Here is a 17,258-nt window from a genome sequence, read left to right as displayed (position 1 = left end):
TAGCCCTTAGCTCATTATCTTGAATCACACATATAGTACCTAATTTTTTTTGTTACATAGTATTGACTTCTCTGTTCCTATAATTGCACTGACTAGTATGTGTCTTGGATATTTTTTAAAGCCTTTAATAAATGTATTTATAAATCTTTATAAATTCAAATGCATGTTTCTCTACACTAAATTCTAGAAGCCTCAATTATCTGGGGTGTAAAAGGTTTTTGATTTGTTTTTAGGGAAAATGGAGCTGATAGTATCCTGGATCTTGGATTATTAGACTCCTCAGAAAAGGTACAGGTAAGAGATGTTCTGTACATGAGCTAATAAACAGCACTTGGAACTCCCAATTTAGCACAGCCTGAATTAAGCTTTAATTTTAGAGATGTCATGAATTTCTTAGTGCTTAACTCAAGGAAGAAGTGAGTGCAAAGATGCAGAGAAAATGAGACCTGTGGAGAGGCAGTAAGGAAGGCTTTTTTAGTTCCCCAAACACTTCAGTGCCAGTCATGGTAGAGCAGACCCAATACAATCTTACCTCTTTTACTGATTACAACTAAAAACTGAACAAAATGTGAAAGGAACTGCCTGAGTATTCTGAAAAGTAGATAGTAGCACACAGACGATAGAAGGCGGTCAAATTGATTAACAGGTAGCATGGCATTGTTTTAGGGTAGAGAGGAAAGCTGATCTCTTTAACTCCAGTCTTAGCTGGAAAATAGAGAAGGCTTTGAGAACTGAGCTGTAGTATTGTCCAGGTCCCACACTATCTATGGTGCATATGCAGGGCAGACCCAAAAAATAAAAGGCTTTGAAAATCTGTTTTTGGAACCATTGTGCACAGATGGTGACACTTCCAATCTGAATCTAACCAGAGTGATTGCCTGCTAAACCCCAAAACATCAACATTCTCCCTATCATTTTAACAAGACCCAGAGTTCACACTTAATATTCAAAAGGCCAGGATACACTCCAAAATTACTCAATATACAAAGAACCAGACAAGACCCACTAGTTCTCCTGGGAAAAGAACCAGTAGATGCTAACTTTAAGATGTCCTACTTGTTGGAATTATCAAAGACTTTATCTCATATTCTAGGAGATGGGGGTATCTTTATCTGATAGAATAGGAGATAAAGTTAAGCACTAGTGAACTGAATGAAAGAGGTTCATAGCAGAGAAATAGAAACTGTAAAAGAGAACCAAGGGAAAAGCTTAGAATTAGAAGTACAACGTCTAGGGATGCCTGGGTGGCTAAGCTTTTGGCTTAGGTCATGGTCCCAGAGCCCTGGGATCAACTCCTGCACTGGGCTCCCTGCTCAGCAAGGAGCCTGCTTCCCCTGCTGCATGCTCTCTCTCTCCCTCAAATAAATAAATAAAATCTTTAAGAAAAATGTTACAAAAGTACAACTTTTCTAAAAGAAAAAAATTCAGTAGATAGGTCAGTAGCTCAATGAAGAGGATAGGAAAGTGTCAGTTTGAAGACAGAAATTATCTAAAGAACAGAGAGAAGATTTTGAACAAAGGAACTTCAGGAATCTGTGGGACCATAATGAAAGATCAGACATCCGTGTCATTGAAAGCACTTGGAAGACTAGTACAGGAGAATATTTGAAGAAATAGCAGCCGAGAACTTCCCACATTTGGTACCAAGATTTATAGATTCAAGGTGGTCAATGAACCCTAAATAGAAAAACTATGTCTATATGTATTATAATTGAGCTGCTGTAAAACTAAGCAAAGAACAGTGCTTTACATATAGAGAAACTGTGATTTGAAAGACAGTGGATTTCTCATCAGAAAGGTATGAGCCAGAAGACAGTGGTTCATCATTCTTATATCCAGCAAAAGTATCTTTAAGGAATTAGGGTGAAAGAAGCTACCAGTTTCATTAGTGATTTTAAATGGACAGAGAATTTAAAGATTTAATAGGTATGAGCTTTATATAAGTATCACAGTTCTGAAAAGATGAATTAAAAAATTTACATTTAAATATAAACATTGCTTTACCTACCTGACTTCCCTTTGAGTGATTTTAGACAACTGGTTCATATGTTTTGTTTTTAAAATCAGTCTTGGGGTGTGCCTGGGTGACTCAGTTGGTAAAGTGTCCAACTCTTGATTTTGGCTCAGGTCATGGTCTCAGGTTCTGAGATTGAGCCCTGCATCAGGCTTCACACACAGTGCAAACTCTGCTTGTCCCTCTCTCTCCCTACCCCCCTTGTATGCATGTGTGCTCTCTCTCAAATAAATAAAAGCTTAAAAACAAAACAAACAAAAAAAAAAAACTTGGGACTTAACCTGATACTTTATTATTAGGAAAACCGAAAGCGTCATGGCTCTAGTCGAAGTGTTGTAGATATGGATTTAGACGATACAGACGATGGTGACGATAATGCCCCTTTGTTTTACCAACCTGGAAAAAGAGGATTTTATACTCCAAGGCCTGGCAAAAACACAGAAGCAAGGTTGAATTGTTTCAGAAACATTGGCAGGTAAAATAACGCTAATCTTAAATTTTTTAACAATTTCAGTTTGAGATTTTCTAAAACAATCGTTTTTAAAATGTGTATATGTTCTTCATACTGATTAGAAATGAGGCTGTAGAATTCTCAAAATACTGTGTGTATATTATGTATGTATGTGTGGGGTTATATGTGTTTTAGAATTACTTTCAAATTTAAATATATTTCCCTGTTTTTATTTTTAGGATTCTTGGACTATGTCTGTTACAGAATGAACTATGTCCTATTACATTGAATAGACATGTAATTAAAGTGTTGCTTGGTAGGAAAGTAAGTGATTTTAATGAACCTAACTGCTTTTACAATTGCAAAATTTTCCTTTTATAGCCATTATAAAGCATTTTCAAACATTTAATGACATGGGGAAAAAATAATCTCAATACATGCAGGAATGGGTGACACTGGTGGGTTTGGGGGTGTCTGACAGACCTGGATCTTGATGCAGACAAATCCCCTCACACCTATGGCATATTTTCCCATTTGCAAAATGGTAAAACTGTAGTGCCTGGTAAGTGCTTAATAGATTTTAACTATTACTATTTGTTCAAACAGGTGGTAGAAGTAGAAGTAGTATTTTATTGAAAAGAGTGTTGTTGGCTTCAAAAATATATGTAAGATGTGCAGGAGGGAGAGGGGACAAAAGAATGTGAGAAAATACAGCACAGCATGCTTAATATTTCTCTCTGAGTGGTAGAATTAGCATAATTTCTTTATTGCTTTGAAGTCTGCCTACACATTCTTTTTATATGGGGAGGGGGAGACCACATCCTTTAAAATTTATGTGTAATACTAATTATGCAACTTCTGATTTAAAACACAACTGCCAGTGTTCCTAAAGGTATTAAAAAGAAATTACTTGACACAAAACAATGAAATATTGTAGTCTTTTCCAGCAACTTATATCATGCGAATGATATGAATTAACATTGTTCAAACCCACAGATGAATAGTTTTCTATTCATATCATATAAATGTGTGTGTACATTTGTATGCATGTACATGTAATGATGTAAACTCTGACTCTGTTGAATTCTTAAAGTATTCCAGCAAAAATGTTCTTGTGCAAAGAAGAACTGGATTTAAAGCTCAGCCACAGCTGAGAAATGTTGATGCATTGAGCCTTTTTAACACGGTTTGGGGAGAAGATGGAATCAAATAGACTCAAGTTTAACCCAATGATATGACCTTCAATAAGTTACTGAATTCCCTTGAGCATCAGATTCGTCATCTAGAATAATCTATATTTTTTTATTATAATCAAGACTAAATAGGATGTATATACTAAGGACCCACTGCTCAGCATAATCACTGTTTAATAATAAGTGCAGGTTTTTGCAAATTGTTTTGGAACTTAATTCCTCCACTATTGGCTTTAAATTTTTTTCAAAATATATCTTACTGTATTTTGAAAGTTAATTATCAGAGTCAAAGATTTTGACATTTTACCTCTTCAAATCAATTATATTTAGTGGAATATTCTTTATATCTTCAAATTAAATAAAATTCAGTAAAGATATTTCATAATTGTTTTATATGATTACTTTCTTAGGTCAATTGGCATGATTTTGCTTTTTTTGATCCTGTGATGTATGAGAGTTTACGGCAACTTATCCTCGCTTCTCAGAGTTCAGATGCTGATGCTGTTTTCTCTGCAATGGATTTGGCATTTGCAATTGACTTGTGTAAAGAAGAGGGTGGAGGACAGGTAAAGCAAATATATAATTTTCTGATTCTGGCAAGATAATTTGGTTAGTTTGTTTTGCTTCTATAGAAACAATTTAGATGGGGACAGAACAAGAGACACACAAAAACATACAGAGAAAAACCACAGTACATATCTGGACAGGTACCCAGAGATGGAGAGTTAATGAGACAGACCGAAAGGTAGAAGACTTTTTTGTACCTTTTTTTTTTTCATCTCTTAGATACTTGTCAGATACAGAATTATCTTACTTTTTTAAACTTTTTTTTTTTTTTTTTTTTTTTTTAAGTTTTAGAGACAGTAGAGGGTAGGCAGAGGGAGAGAGAAACTCTTAAATAGGCTCTGCGCACTAAGTGCAGAGCCAGACACAGGGCTCGATCTGACTACCCTGAGATCACTTTTAAATAGCAATGTTAAATTTTTTTACAGGTTGAACTTATTCCTAATGGTGTAAATATACCAGTGACTCCCCAGAATGTGTATGAGTATGTGCGGAAATATGCAGAACATAGAATGTTGGTAGTTGCAGAACAGCCGTTACACGTGAGTACTTTCTAGAAAGTGTTGTTTGATCTGATGAGTCTCTTTGTGTCTTCATGTGTGGTAAACTAGTTCAGAGTATATTCAGCTTGCCTACCAAAGGTTAAAACTTTTAAACCAAATTAATTTATGCACAATGTAAATTATACCTGGCTCCAGGCCAAGCACTCTTTTTTCAGTAAAACTATTTGGAAAAACCATGTAATCATCTGAAAGTCAATTTGGTGAGTAAAGTTCAGAAAGGATTCTTGTGGAACTGAAATGACTACTGCTTTAGGGTCCTTTGACCACCCATGTCTAGGTGACCAACTAGAAGGATTCCAAGGCAATTATAGTCATGGCTTATTATAGCAAAAGGACTCAGCAAAGGAAAAAGTACACGAGACCAAGTCTGGAGGAATGTAGGTGTGCAGCCTTCTGAAGTTCTTTCAGGCTGTGGGGCTGTCACAGAGAACATACTTCTTTCCTTCAGCAGTGAATTATAGAAACACATGTACAGTGTTTGTGCTTAGAGAAGCCTGCTTAAGAGTTGCAACCTAGGTTTTTCGTCATTGTCTTCTTCTTTTTTTTTTTTTTTTCTGGAGGCCAATCCTGTAAGCATTTTCTCCCTATGCATCCAGCCATGAATACTGAAATTCAGACTCTTAGAGGAAATTCATCATAAATCACACTGTTCGCACAAGTAGTCTAGGCAAGCTAATGCAGCAGGTTCACTGCTCCAGGCATTCAGAATAGCTGTATCAGTAAAGCCAAGTTTCCAGATGCCAGCCAAGGATCTCAGTGAGGGTTTCTAAAGGGCAGCATCAGGCCTGCTGTGTTTGTCAAAAAGATTTTGTTTGTTAAAAAGATAGAGCATGCAGAGGGCGAAGCAGGCTCCCCACTGAGCAAGAAGCCCATTGGCTCAACTCCAACCCAGGACCCTAGGATCATGACCTAAGCCAAAGGCAAATACTCAACCAACTGAGCCTCCCAGGTGTCCCTTGTCAAGTGTTCTAATTTCCTATGCTGCAAATAATCGTGCAGGTTCTGAAGTCATACTGTCAGGATTCAAGTCATGGCTATAACACTCTTTAATGTTATATGACATTAGCAAACTACTTAAGTGCTTTGTGCCTTGGAAAATAAAATTAAATGCATTAATAATGTAAGGTGCTTAGAACAGTTCTTGGCACATTGTAATTGCTCAGTAAGGTTCTGGATTTCAGATTTGTGTTTATCATTATGATACCTTTCATAGGATGTGACAGGATAGCATGTCTGACACATTGAAGATATTTTTACTTAAAGACTAGCTTTTTATTAACATAATTAAATTATGGTCAGTTAAATCCTGTAAAACAATACTATTTCACTTTCAAACCTGTAGCCTGTTCATGGCTGCCTTTTTTCCCCCCTCTGCCTCTTTTGAATCTATTAAATTCAAAATACAGAATTTAATTTTTCTTTCTGGCTTAAAATGAGATCTAGTATTCTTAGTCTAAAATTAGATATTGGGCTTTAACAGTAATGCTACATGGAAAATACAGTACCGAGACTAATAAAAAGGTAATTTTTAAAATATTCTATAGGCAATGAGGAAAGGTCTACTGGATGTGCTTCCAAAAAATTCATTAGAGGATTTAACAGCAGAAGATTTTAGGCTTTTGGTAAATGGCTGTGGTGAAGTTAATGTGCAGATGTTGATCAGTTTCACCTCTTTCAATGATGAATCAGGTATGAAATTTTTGAATGTTTTAAGGAATAAAATAGATGTATTTATGGGGCTTAGAAATGCTATGTTACTCAGATGTTTAAAAGTTTTTTGCCTACATTTTTAAGATACACTTGGACTAGCCTTAACATTAGGTTATTCTTAATTCTTCTACTTTTTCTAGGTTTTAAAGAATATATGGTTTAGTATAAATACAAGTAAAAATTCTTTGTGGTGAGCAACTACATAAAAGAAGTTTTATGTAGTAAGAAAAAATAATCCATGTGACAATTCTATTGGCGTTTCCCAATTAATTTCTCTTAGACTTTCTAATTAAAGAATTTGTATGGTGTTTGCTTTGTAGAACCGGCCCCAAAGCTTACTTACAAAGATGTAACAACACACAAACACACGGAGAATCTAGAGAGAATAACAACAGGTAGTGATAATCCTCCTAGAATAACATTTATCTTCAGGGCCTGATTTGTTGCATCTCTGTTTTAAAAGTCCTAAGAATAGAATTTTAGCTGTGACTATACAGTAAAACACTGGAAGCTCCAAGAAAGTCCTTACGAGAGGATTCCAGGTATAGGTCATAATTGCTGTGTACATGAAGGTACCAGTTTTTCCCCTTTTACATTTTGCAGAATTATTTGGATAAATTCTTTTTTTTTTTCTTTGTGCTCGGCAACGTATAGATTCATTGTATAATAGTTTTTGTGCTACCTTTTTTTTTTTTGAAGATTTTATTTATTTATTTATTTGACAGAGATCACAAGTAGGCAGAGAGAGAGAGAGAGAGAGGAGGAAGCAGGCTCCCTGCTGAGCAGAGAGCCCGATGTGGGGCTCTATCCCAGGACCCTAGGATCATGACCTGAGCCAAAGGCAGAGGCTGTAACCCAATGAGCCACCCAGACGCCCCTGTGCTACTTTTTAATACAGTTTTCAGTACTTGTGAGATAAGAATTTGTCTCATTTACAAACCAAAAACCTAAGAGGGGAAAATAAATATCTAAAGCCCCTCCAAATTTAATCCTCAGATAAGCAGCATCAGCATCATCTAGAAGATTTTTAGGAATGCAGAATCTCCATTCCTTTCCTTTCTCCCCGTAGACCTAGTAGATGAGAATCTGCATTTTAGAAAGATCCCCCAAGTGATTTGTAAACTCATTAAAATTTTGAAGTCCTGATTTTAGTTCATGAGAAGAATCATGAATTACAGATGGGATGAAAGCTATATGATAATCATTTTTGAGGCTGGTAGTCCATTTTTCTTGGTCATCTTAAGTCAGGATTGACTAATGAATAGGTTTTACATTATGCAAATGGTCCTAATTCTCTCTATTAGGAATTAGACCTCTGATCCTAGATAACATTTCAATTTTAAGCTATTTTTATAAGAGGCAGTATTTTAAAATAACAATGGATACAGTATACTGGATTTATACTCTTCATTCTTAGGAGAAAATGCTGAGAAGCTCTTGCAATTCAAGCGTTGGTTCTGGTCAATAGTAGAGAAGATGAGCATGACTGAACGACAAGATCTTGTAAGTCAAAAATTTCACGAAGTTTGTAGAAGAAATGAAATTCTATAATGCTGTGTATGGTAGCCTTTTAAGTTTGCAAACAGTGGTTGATCATTTTAATTTTGGCTAAGGAAATCAGAAATATAAGGCAGTTTTAGTTTTTCTACTCTAGAACTGAAAATCTGAAGTATTAATAAAGCCTGTAAACAGAGTAAAATGCATTTAGCTATTGCTATACTGTTTTTAGTCCCGGAAGATAATACCAGTTAATAATTGTTGAGACAGGTTTCATTTTCCCTATAGTGTTTATATATGCTGGCTACACCTTTCATATACCTTAATCCTTTTGACCAGTGGCAAGTCTTCGCAAAATTTTTGAATAATATCTTGATTGCTTTGTGTGTACTTGGAATAACATAGCTTGTGGTATGTGGGTATTACATCTATGATTTCAATCTTATCTACTAATAAGAATCATAAACTAGATAATATAAACTTTAGTCACTGTGAAAAGTTTACCAGGTCAATGGAATCTATATCCACCCTTGAGTATAAAACCAAATCAACCTGTCCATTAGTCTTGAAAGGCATTCTTAACCTGGAAAATCCTAGATATCCTTTCTACTCCTATTCCTTAATGGTTCCCTGAAAAATTTTTCCTGTCAAAGCAGCCTTAGTTCTCAGTAACTAAAACCAGACTACTTGTGGAATATATAAAAATGATCCAATTTCTAGAAATATCCTCCAGTTTTATTTGAGAGGGAAAATAGTTCTGTGGGAAAACATGAAACTTGGGGAGTTTCCCCTTTACTTTTAACTGAGTTACTAACTTATTTTTGGGGGGGGTGGTTCTGCATTTAGGACTCTCTAATTTTTACATGGTCCCAGGAGCCTTCCAGTATTTCTGTTCTGTAGGGAGACAGTTCTATTGCTAATCCTGTCAGTTGTTTCTATTCTTGGTTTTAGCTACTGTGGTAATAATTTCCACTGAGGTCGTTCCATAGGTAGATTCCATATACTTGGTTCCGTGCAGCTTTCCCTGTCTTTTGGATCCTGAAGTCTCTGCCAGTGTTAATATTGTATCTATCCTTTTTTGTTTCATTGTTAGGGTTCTACCACCTGTGGTCAGTTTTTGATTCAGGTACCTTATTTCTTTAAGAAAGGGGCCATATCGGTTCTGTAAGATGTACCAAAAACAAATGATTGGCTATAAATTCGAAGGTTTTAATGGACTATTTTTTAATCCCCTAGTTGTAATGTTCTGTTTTAAAACCAGTAAATTCTCAGTTCTATCAATCAAGTTAAATTTCACTGCAGTTTCTGCCTTCTACTGGAAGATAAATTTGCTATTCAGTTTTTGAAATGAAAGAAAGAAGATCTCCCTTTGGAAAGGGCCTCAGAATTTCCTATGGACAGCTTTAATTTGTGAAAGTCACTTCTCTATTTGTAGGGCTTAAGTAGTATATCAGGGGGTCTTTTCCCTCTCCTCTTTTGGGAAGAGTGCTTCACAGTTGTTGGTTTTATCCTGATGTGTCCGAGGATAAGAACGGAAGGACATAAGAGACTATTCAGAGCATACTGAAAATTATAAAGTATTTGGGGCTTTTGGGTAAGACTACATAAGTTTATTCCCCTCCTGGTTACACTTTACTAGTAAAAGTTCTGAAAAGTCTTCTACTATATTTCTCTTCTTCCAACTTTTGGGATATCCAGCAGTGGTAGTTATATCTACTCTGGCTAATCATACTCCTCTTTGGAGAAACTCTTTGTTTGTTCTTTATGTGTAAAATGAGTGGATTAGACCAGCTTTATCTTTAGAGCATCTTTTATAAAATTCTTTGAAGAGACACTTAGCAGGGATTCTTTTTCTGCCTCCTCCTATGGAAGTTAGAGATTTCGCGTAAAACAATTTTTCAGGAAAGCAGAATACAGTCGACCCTTGAATGATGTGAGGGTTAAGGGCACCAGCTTACTATGTAGTTGAAAATCTGAGTATGACTTTTGACTCCCCCAAAAACTTGACTAATAGCCTGCTATTGATCAGAAGCCTACCAGTAACAAGAGTCCATTACACATATTTTATATATGTATTATTTCTAACTGTATTCTTAAAGTACACTAAAAAAACTTAAGAAAACCATAAGGAAAATATATTTATAGTCCTATATGTGGTGATTTGTTAAAAAAATTTTGCATGTGGGGTACCTGTATGCAACTCCTGATCTTGGGATTGTGACTTTGATCCCCACATTGGGTGTAGAGATTACTTTAAAAAAAAAAATCCACATGTGAGTGGACTCATGTAGTTCAAACCCATGTTGTTCAAGGGTCAACTGTACTTCATTTAGGTTTTCTAGTCACTTTGGGATATTGGCTATATTTGTATTTTTAGTTGTGCATTTTGGAATGCATTAGATTTAAAAAGCCTTACCTTTAAGAAATAGGAACTGGGCAATGTAAGAATGTAATGTGTGTATGTATGTATAGATCAGTGAGGAATGATAAAAAGTACAGAAGTTAACATTTATCTTATTTACACAATGTCATACAAAATAGATGTGTAGTAAAACTCATTGTTAATAGGCTTATTGCATGGATTTTATGTACAGTAGATACTCCCCAACACTTTAATAAAATTATTCCTGAATCATAATATAGCACTGAAAATATGCTGGTAGATAAAATGCAAAACAACTTTTTTGATAATCTGTGTGAATTTTATTTTTTTAAATTTTTAAAAAGATTTTTATTTATTAGAGAAATCACAAGTAGGCAGAGAGGCAGGCAGAGAGGGGGGGGGAGCAGGCTCCCCGCTGAGCAGAGAGTCAGATGTGGGGCTTGATCCCAGGACCCTGAAACCATGACCTGAGCCAAAAGCAGAGGCTTAACCCACTGAGCCACCCAGGTGGCCCAATAATCTGTGTGAATTTTAAAATTTTTTTGGAGATCTTGTGCCCTGTTTCCCCTAAAAGATACTTTAAAAGCCACTGGAAAGGCCCAAGATAAATTGAGGCCCTTGAAACAGTCAGTTTTCTATATACCTGATACTTTTTACTTTTCTGACCCTGAACCTTTTCAGTATAAGAAATAAATTTAAAACCCAGTACAAAATAATATCCCTCTTTAGGTTTTAACATAAGAATGGGGCTCTCTGTATATATTGCCAGAATTAATGTTAATCTGTTAAAAGCCAAAATTGTAATTATTATATTCCTGTTTAGGTTTACTTTTGGACCTCTAGCCCATCATTACCAGCCAGTGAAGAAGGATTCCAGCCTATGCCCTCAATCACAATAAGACCACCAGATGACCAACATCTTCCTACTGCAAACACTTGTATTTCTCGACTTTACGTCCCACTCTATTCCTCTAAACAGATTCTCAAACAGAAGTTGCTACTCGCCATTAAGACCAAGAATTTTGGTTTTGTGTAGAGTATAAAAAGTGTGTATTGCTGTGTAATATTACTAGCTAATTTTGTAGATTTTTTTCCATTTGTCTATAAAAGTTTATGGAAGTTAATGCTGTCACACCCCCCTGGTGGTACCTTAAAGAGATTAAATGCAAACATTCCTTGCTGAGTTTGTAGCTTAAAAGGCCTGAGGAGCACTAGCAACATTTGACTGATGGTTTGCTAGTCGACAACTTCTGGGTCTAACCCCAGCCAAAGATGACAGCAGAACAACATAATTTACACTGTGATTTATCTTTTTGCTGAGGGGAAAAATGTAAAATGTTCTGAAAATTCACTGCTGCCTTTGTGGAAAGTGTTTCAGCAAAGGTTCTTGTATAGAGGGAATAGGGAATTTCAAAAATAAAAAATTAAGTATGTTCTGTGTTTTCATTTTAACTTTTTTTATGGTGTTTAATTTGTGGTTGGCTGCAATTGTGTATCATGTATATGGAACTTGTAAAAAGTTCTGGACATTCAGATCTTAGAGATGAAATCACTTTTACCTATGAAAACCACTTATTGCGGTTTATTTTAGCTGCATTGAGCTCTAGGATATTAAATGATATCACTAATTTTTGCATGTAATTTGTTCATTTGAGTAAGGGCACTTTTTTGTACATATGATGGGGCCAATGCACAGTACTTTATCACAATCAGTTTTTTTTTCTTTGTATCCCTATTTCAATGAGCAGTCAGTCAGGAGGTTACTGCACTTCAGTTCTAATTAGACATTTGTACTAAGGTATTTCAGTTATGTAAACTCAGCCTGGGCACTTTCTGATAACTGTAAAATGTTTTATAAGATCATGATTATTGAAGATACATTTTGGAAAATTTTAAATGTTCGTGAGCAGCTTAACTACTTTTGTATCTAGCCTTTTTTAAGTATCTTGTTACATTTACTTTTTTAAATAAAGAAATTACAGAAGAAATGTCAAGTAATACTGAAGAAACAATAGTTTTTATTTATGTAGTTGTACATTTTTAAACTAAGGGTAATACACCAACATGGTTATATGCATAAGAATTTTTGATTTAAAGAACTGAAAAGTTTATATACACATGGACTATAAGAAAGAGAAGAAAATCAGTCCACATTTTACAGTTAGCAGAGAATCCTGAATGGCACTGGCCAGGCCACCTTTTCTTTTTACAAATGAGGGACATGAAGTGTGACCCTTACTTGGCATAGGAAATTAATTCACTTATACTTAGTAACTAAGTGACAGGTTCTTTTTTGATGACCCATTAATTATGTAGCCTAGGACCAATATCTAAATTTTGTGGTTTTAGTAGCTTTATTATTCAATGGCATAAGGAACACGGTTTTCTCACTAAGTCTTCAAAAAGTGACAGACTAGTCACTTTACATATTGAAAATGAGAAAAATTCTCTGAAATCTCTACCTTTCAATTCCTTTAAGAGGACTCCTGGCCTTTGGGATGTTTTCATATTCAAAGGCGCTATGCTTTTATTATATAACTTCCTGCAGAAGACTGAACCATGTGATATTCTCAGCCCTGCTGACACAATAAATATTAAAAACTAAAATGATAGTAGTGAAACTCATTGTATTACTTAAAAGTTACACAACATGCTGTATTAGATTTGTGTAAATTAACCAAAGGTTATTTTACAAAGTAAGACATTGGTTTTTAGGTCTAAATGCTATTTCTGAATAAATGAAATAGTAATTAGATTAAGAGCTAATTATCATCAATGTGTCTGAAAGAAAATTTATATATCACCTTAACTTCTGTATGCACATGATGGGATTGATAAAATATTAAATGAAAACAAACTAGATATGATTAGGACATTTGAAACCCTAATTGTGAACTTATTTTTAATAGTTATTGAAAGAATGAAAATATTTAAAATAATGCACAATGTCTTAAGTCTTCCTAAATCAAGATTTTGGTTAAAATGCTTTTAGGACTATTAAAAGCAGAGTGAGTTTTTTTTTTTTTTTTTTTAAGTAAAGCATAAAATGGTTCTAAATGGAAAATAAAGTCATGTAAAATAAAGTTCTCTTTTGGTCTTGTTTAGTGATTAAATCTAATAGAATTGAAAACAAATTTAGGAAGAGAAGACCAAGAATGAACTTTACCAAGGGGCTTTCAAAGTTTTACTACTTTTACCCTTTCCCCCCACCTAAACCTTCTGAGTATCTTGACTATATAGTACAATAGCTTACTGAGACAGACTTGAGGTTTTTAATAGTATGATATCACCATTTAATATTTGCCCCTGAACATTTCTCTTCTAAAGATGATTGTTTCTGCCTGTTTAAAGGTAGCCAGTGATTTCCAGGTCTGAACCCAAAACAGATCTTTCCCTGAGGTAGTAGTTCTCATTGCTACTCTATGCTTAAGATTCCCTGGTAGAGCTTTTTAGTACAGATTTCCTAATCTTTGCCCATTCTTCCAATCACATTCTGATTCAGTGTCTTCAGTGGAGTACAGAAATCTTTATTCTTAAAACAGCATCCTAGGTGATTCTGAAACAATGCCCAAAAAACGTTCTTTTTCACTAATGGAAATCCCTTTGTTGTCCTTAGAGCCAAGATTTCCTACTCATAGCTTATGGAAAAATATTCCTGTCAGTCATTTCATCCGGGATTAGGTTCTTCTCCTAATAAAGGACTTGCTAGAAGTATCTTTAATATACTGAATGAAAATATTTTCAGTGTTTAATCTAAGCAGGTAGGCATGGACAGAGATTAATTCTTCCCTAAACATCATTTGGTTAATGGAGAGATGTATTTAAAATGTGTTGTTTATTCAACTCAAGATACTCTATAAGCAAATTATCTTGTTACCTCTCTTCAAATTAAAAAAATTACTGCATTGCCATGACTCTGCAACATGAAGTTTCTATTTTATTCAGTACTTACTGTGTGCCAGGCACTTTGTCAAGTGCTTTACATATAGTATCTCCTTTTATCCTATGAGATGGGGGGCTTGCCATCCTTAGGAAACTAGACACAGTTTAAACAACTTGCCCTAGTACACACAGTTAATAAGTGCTTAAGTGAGATAGGATACTAGGTATTCTGGAGCTTGCATCCCTAAACACTGGGCTATACTATTTTGTGGAAGGTATGATTATTAAGCAAAGCAAGTGAGTTGGTCAGTAAGGGTTCTGATACCCAATGTGTGTGTGTGTGCGTATGTGTACGGGATTTCATCCATACCACCAGGCATTGGGCTATTTTGTGGAAGGTATGCTTAGGAGTGAGTTGATATTAACGGTTCTGATACCCAGTGTGTGTGTAAGGGATTTCCTCCATTCCATCAAGCATTGCACCAGTACTAACACAATTTAACTCATTCTGACACTACCTGGAATAGCATCCGATTCTACAGGTCAAGGGCTCAGTACCACAAGACTGCCCTTCACTTCAGATGTGGATTGCAAGCACAGGTTGTTAACTAGTACTTCTAACTGACCAGCTGTAAACCTCTCCTTGGGTTTGAATGATTTGCTAGAGTGGCTCACCAAATTCAGAGGAACATTTTGCTTACTAGATCACTGGTTTATTATAAAAGGAAATAACTCAGGAACAATCAGATCGAAGATAAGCATAGGATAAAACATTAAAGAGTGTGGAGCTCCCGTGCCCTCTAAGCATGCAACTTTTCTTGCATTTCTATATGTTCACCAATCTGGAAGCTCTCTGAATCCTGTCCTTTCTGTTTTTACGTAGCCTTCATTACAAAGATTAAATCATTAGCTGTTGATTGATTCAACCTCCCACCATCCTTCCCCTTTCTGGAAGCATGTGTGTGCACATGCATGGTGCATGTGGACCTGAAAGTTTAAACCCTGTAATTACATGGGGTTCCCCCCGGCAACCAGCTTCCATGTTTAGGTATGGTCCAGAAGTTACCTCATCAATATAACAAAAGATAACTTTACCACTCTCATCACTTAAATTCCAAGGGTTTTAGGAATTGCCAGAAAGAAGAACAAAGACCAAATACATATTTCTTACTATAAATCACAATACCACAGTTTGACTCCTGGGTCTTCAAACATGGATACTTTTACAGCAAATCAATCAAAAAGTTCAGAAGATAACCAGCATATTACTAGAGTCCCAGTCATTAGTAACTCCAGTCCATCATCCTATCATATGAAAAATGTATCCCAGGGCAAGACCATTCAGGTTTGCACGCTTCCATTGTATCTTGTCAGGTTCCAAAAGTAGAAGTGGTGTCAAATATATGCCTTCACCATTTCATGCAGCTGGCGTCATCAAGCTAAGATGCAATATGATCTCTTATTCTGAGCTGCTTTCTAGATGTGAATGTAATACTAGATTTCCCTCATTATATAACTCATTTATTCATTCTTTTACTCATACCTACTGTTTTTCCTTCTCTCCATTTATAACCAAACCTTTCCACCTTTGGAAGGGACATTAGGTTTGGCCACTGTGCTTCTCTAGATTGCAGGCATCAGTACTAGTCTAGCAAGTCCCTCCCCCTCAAGTCCACTTCTGTTCAGACAAGGTAAGGTTACACAGGTGTAAAACTGATGGACTGTTTTTATAATTTTTACAGTTTCTTGCTTAAGAATCACCCCTGCTTCCAGCCCTTGTAGTTGTGATAGCCCGATCTATGACCAATGCATCAAAGTAGGAGGAAAAAACAAAAATGGAAGTGATGGGGAAGAAAGAATACTCACACCTTTCCCTGGCCTCTCTCCTTCAGACTCAATAAAAAATAACAGAAATCTACCTAGTAGGGAACTTACTTACCCCCACTCATGCTTAAAGAAGAATTTTTAAAAATCATGGAAACAAAATGAAAACACAACTGTTCAAAATCTTTGGTACACAGCAAAGTGGGACCCACCTTTTATTACTTTGGGAAAGGACCTAAAGTAAAATCATGAATGAAAGAGGAGAGATCACAACCAACACCAAAGAAATACAATTATTAGAACATATTATTAGCAACTATACACCAGCAAATTTGACTATCTGAAAGAAATGGATGTGTTTCTGGAGACATATAAACTACCAAAACCGAACCAGGAAGAAATAGAAAACCCGAACAGACCCATAACCAGTAAGGAGATTGAAAAAGTCATCAAAAATCTCCCAACCACCAAGACCCCCAGGCCAGAAGGCTTCCAAGGGAAATACCAAGTCTTTCTCACTACCTAGATGACAATAAACCTTCAGGCACTTGAACCCTGGATACACATCTCATCTGGATATCTGGTCCTGTACAAAAGCTGGAGACCTCCAAATCAAGTTGACTAGGAAGAGAAGTAGCTGAGAGGGAGGTAGACCGCTTCCTCCTATGACACCAGATGAAGACTTCATACTTTTTTTTTTTTTTTTTTTTTTTTTTTTATCAAGAGTTGGATGCTTAAGCAACTGAGCTACCCAGACACTCCAAGACTTCATACTTCAACTAAACATATGTTCCTTCCTTTACTCTGGTACTGACCTGAAAAGATAACACCATCATCTATATCTCCCAGGCCATTGCTAAGGGGAGTAACCTCTGGAATTCAGAACTTTTTTTTTTTTTTTTAAGATTTATTTATTTGTCAGAGAGAGCAAGTGCTCACACAGGCAGCAGAAGTGGCAGACAGAGGGAGAAGTAGGCTCCCTGCTGAGCAAGGAGCCTGATGCAGAACTCACCCCAGGATCACAACCTGAGCTGAAGGCAGATGCTTTACCCACTGAGCAACACAGGCATCCCTAGAACAACTTTTTATTTCAAGTTAGGAGAAAACCTAACTGATCCCTGGTTTGAATGGGCAAATGTAACAATCCTTGTGAATGAATCCATTAACAGTGCCACCT

The 17,258-nt window shown here is 35.8% G+C and overlaps 1 protein-coding gene and 1 long non-coding RNA gene across 7 annotated transcripts in view; one reads left to right on the top strand and one right to left on the bottom strand.

Annotated features, from left to right (window-relative positions):
- The window catches only part of UBR5 (ubiquitin protein ligase E3 component n-recognin 5), a 136,424-nt gene extending 124,616 nt beyond the window's left edge, over nt 1–11,808 (top strand). For 5 of the 6 annotated variants that reach the window (XM_045078002.1, XM_045078001.1, XM_045078000.1 and 2 more), the window contains exons 52-59: nt 234–294; nt 2,314–2,489; nt 2,705–2,789; nt 4,069–4,224; nt 4,651–4,764; nt 6,330–6,474; nt 7,913–7,998; nt 11,199–11,808. In XM_045078002.1, coding sequence (XP_044933937.1) covers nt 234–294; nt 2,314–2,489; nt 2,705–2,789; nt 4,069–4,224; nt 4,651–4,764; nt 6,330–6,474; nt 7,913–7,998; nt 11,199–11,411 — 1,036 coding nt within the window. In that variant the 3' untranslated portion in view covers nt 11,412–11,808. The remainder of the gene's footprint in view (nt 1–233; nt 295–2,313; nt 2,490–2,704; nt 2,790–4,068; nt 4,225–4,650; nt 4,765–6,329; nt 6,475–7,912; nt 7,999–11,198) is intronic. The other variant, XM_045077999.1, reaches the window with a different exon arrangement.
- LOC123391451 overlaps nt 1–17,258 on the bottom strand; it is an 81,878-nt gene that overhangs the window by 33,485 nt on the left and 31,135 nt on the right. The gene's annotated exons all lie outside the window — the stretch shown is intronic.

This window comes from Mustela putorius, unplaced genomic scaffold, assembly GCF_011764305.1.
Source record: "Mustela putorius furo isolate JIRA1106 unplaced genomic scaffold, ASM1176430v1.1 tig00000228_pilon_pilon_pilon, whole genome shotgun sequence".
Taxonomy (NCBI): Eukaryota; Metazoa; Chordata; class Mammalia; order Carnivora; family Mustelidae; genus Mustela; species Mustela putorius.
Note: the sequence above shows the minus strand (reverse complement) of the source record. Positions and strands in the feature narration are given on the sequence as shown.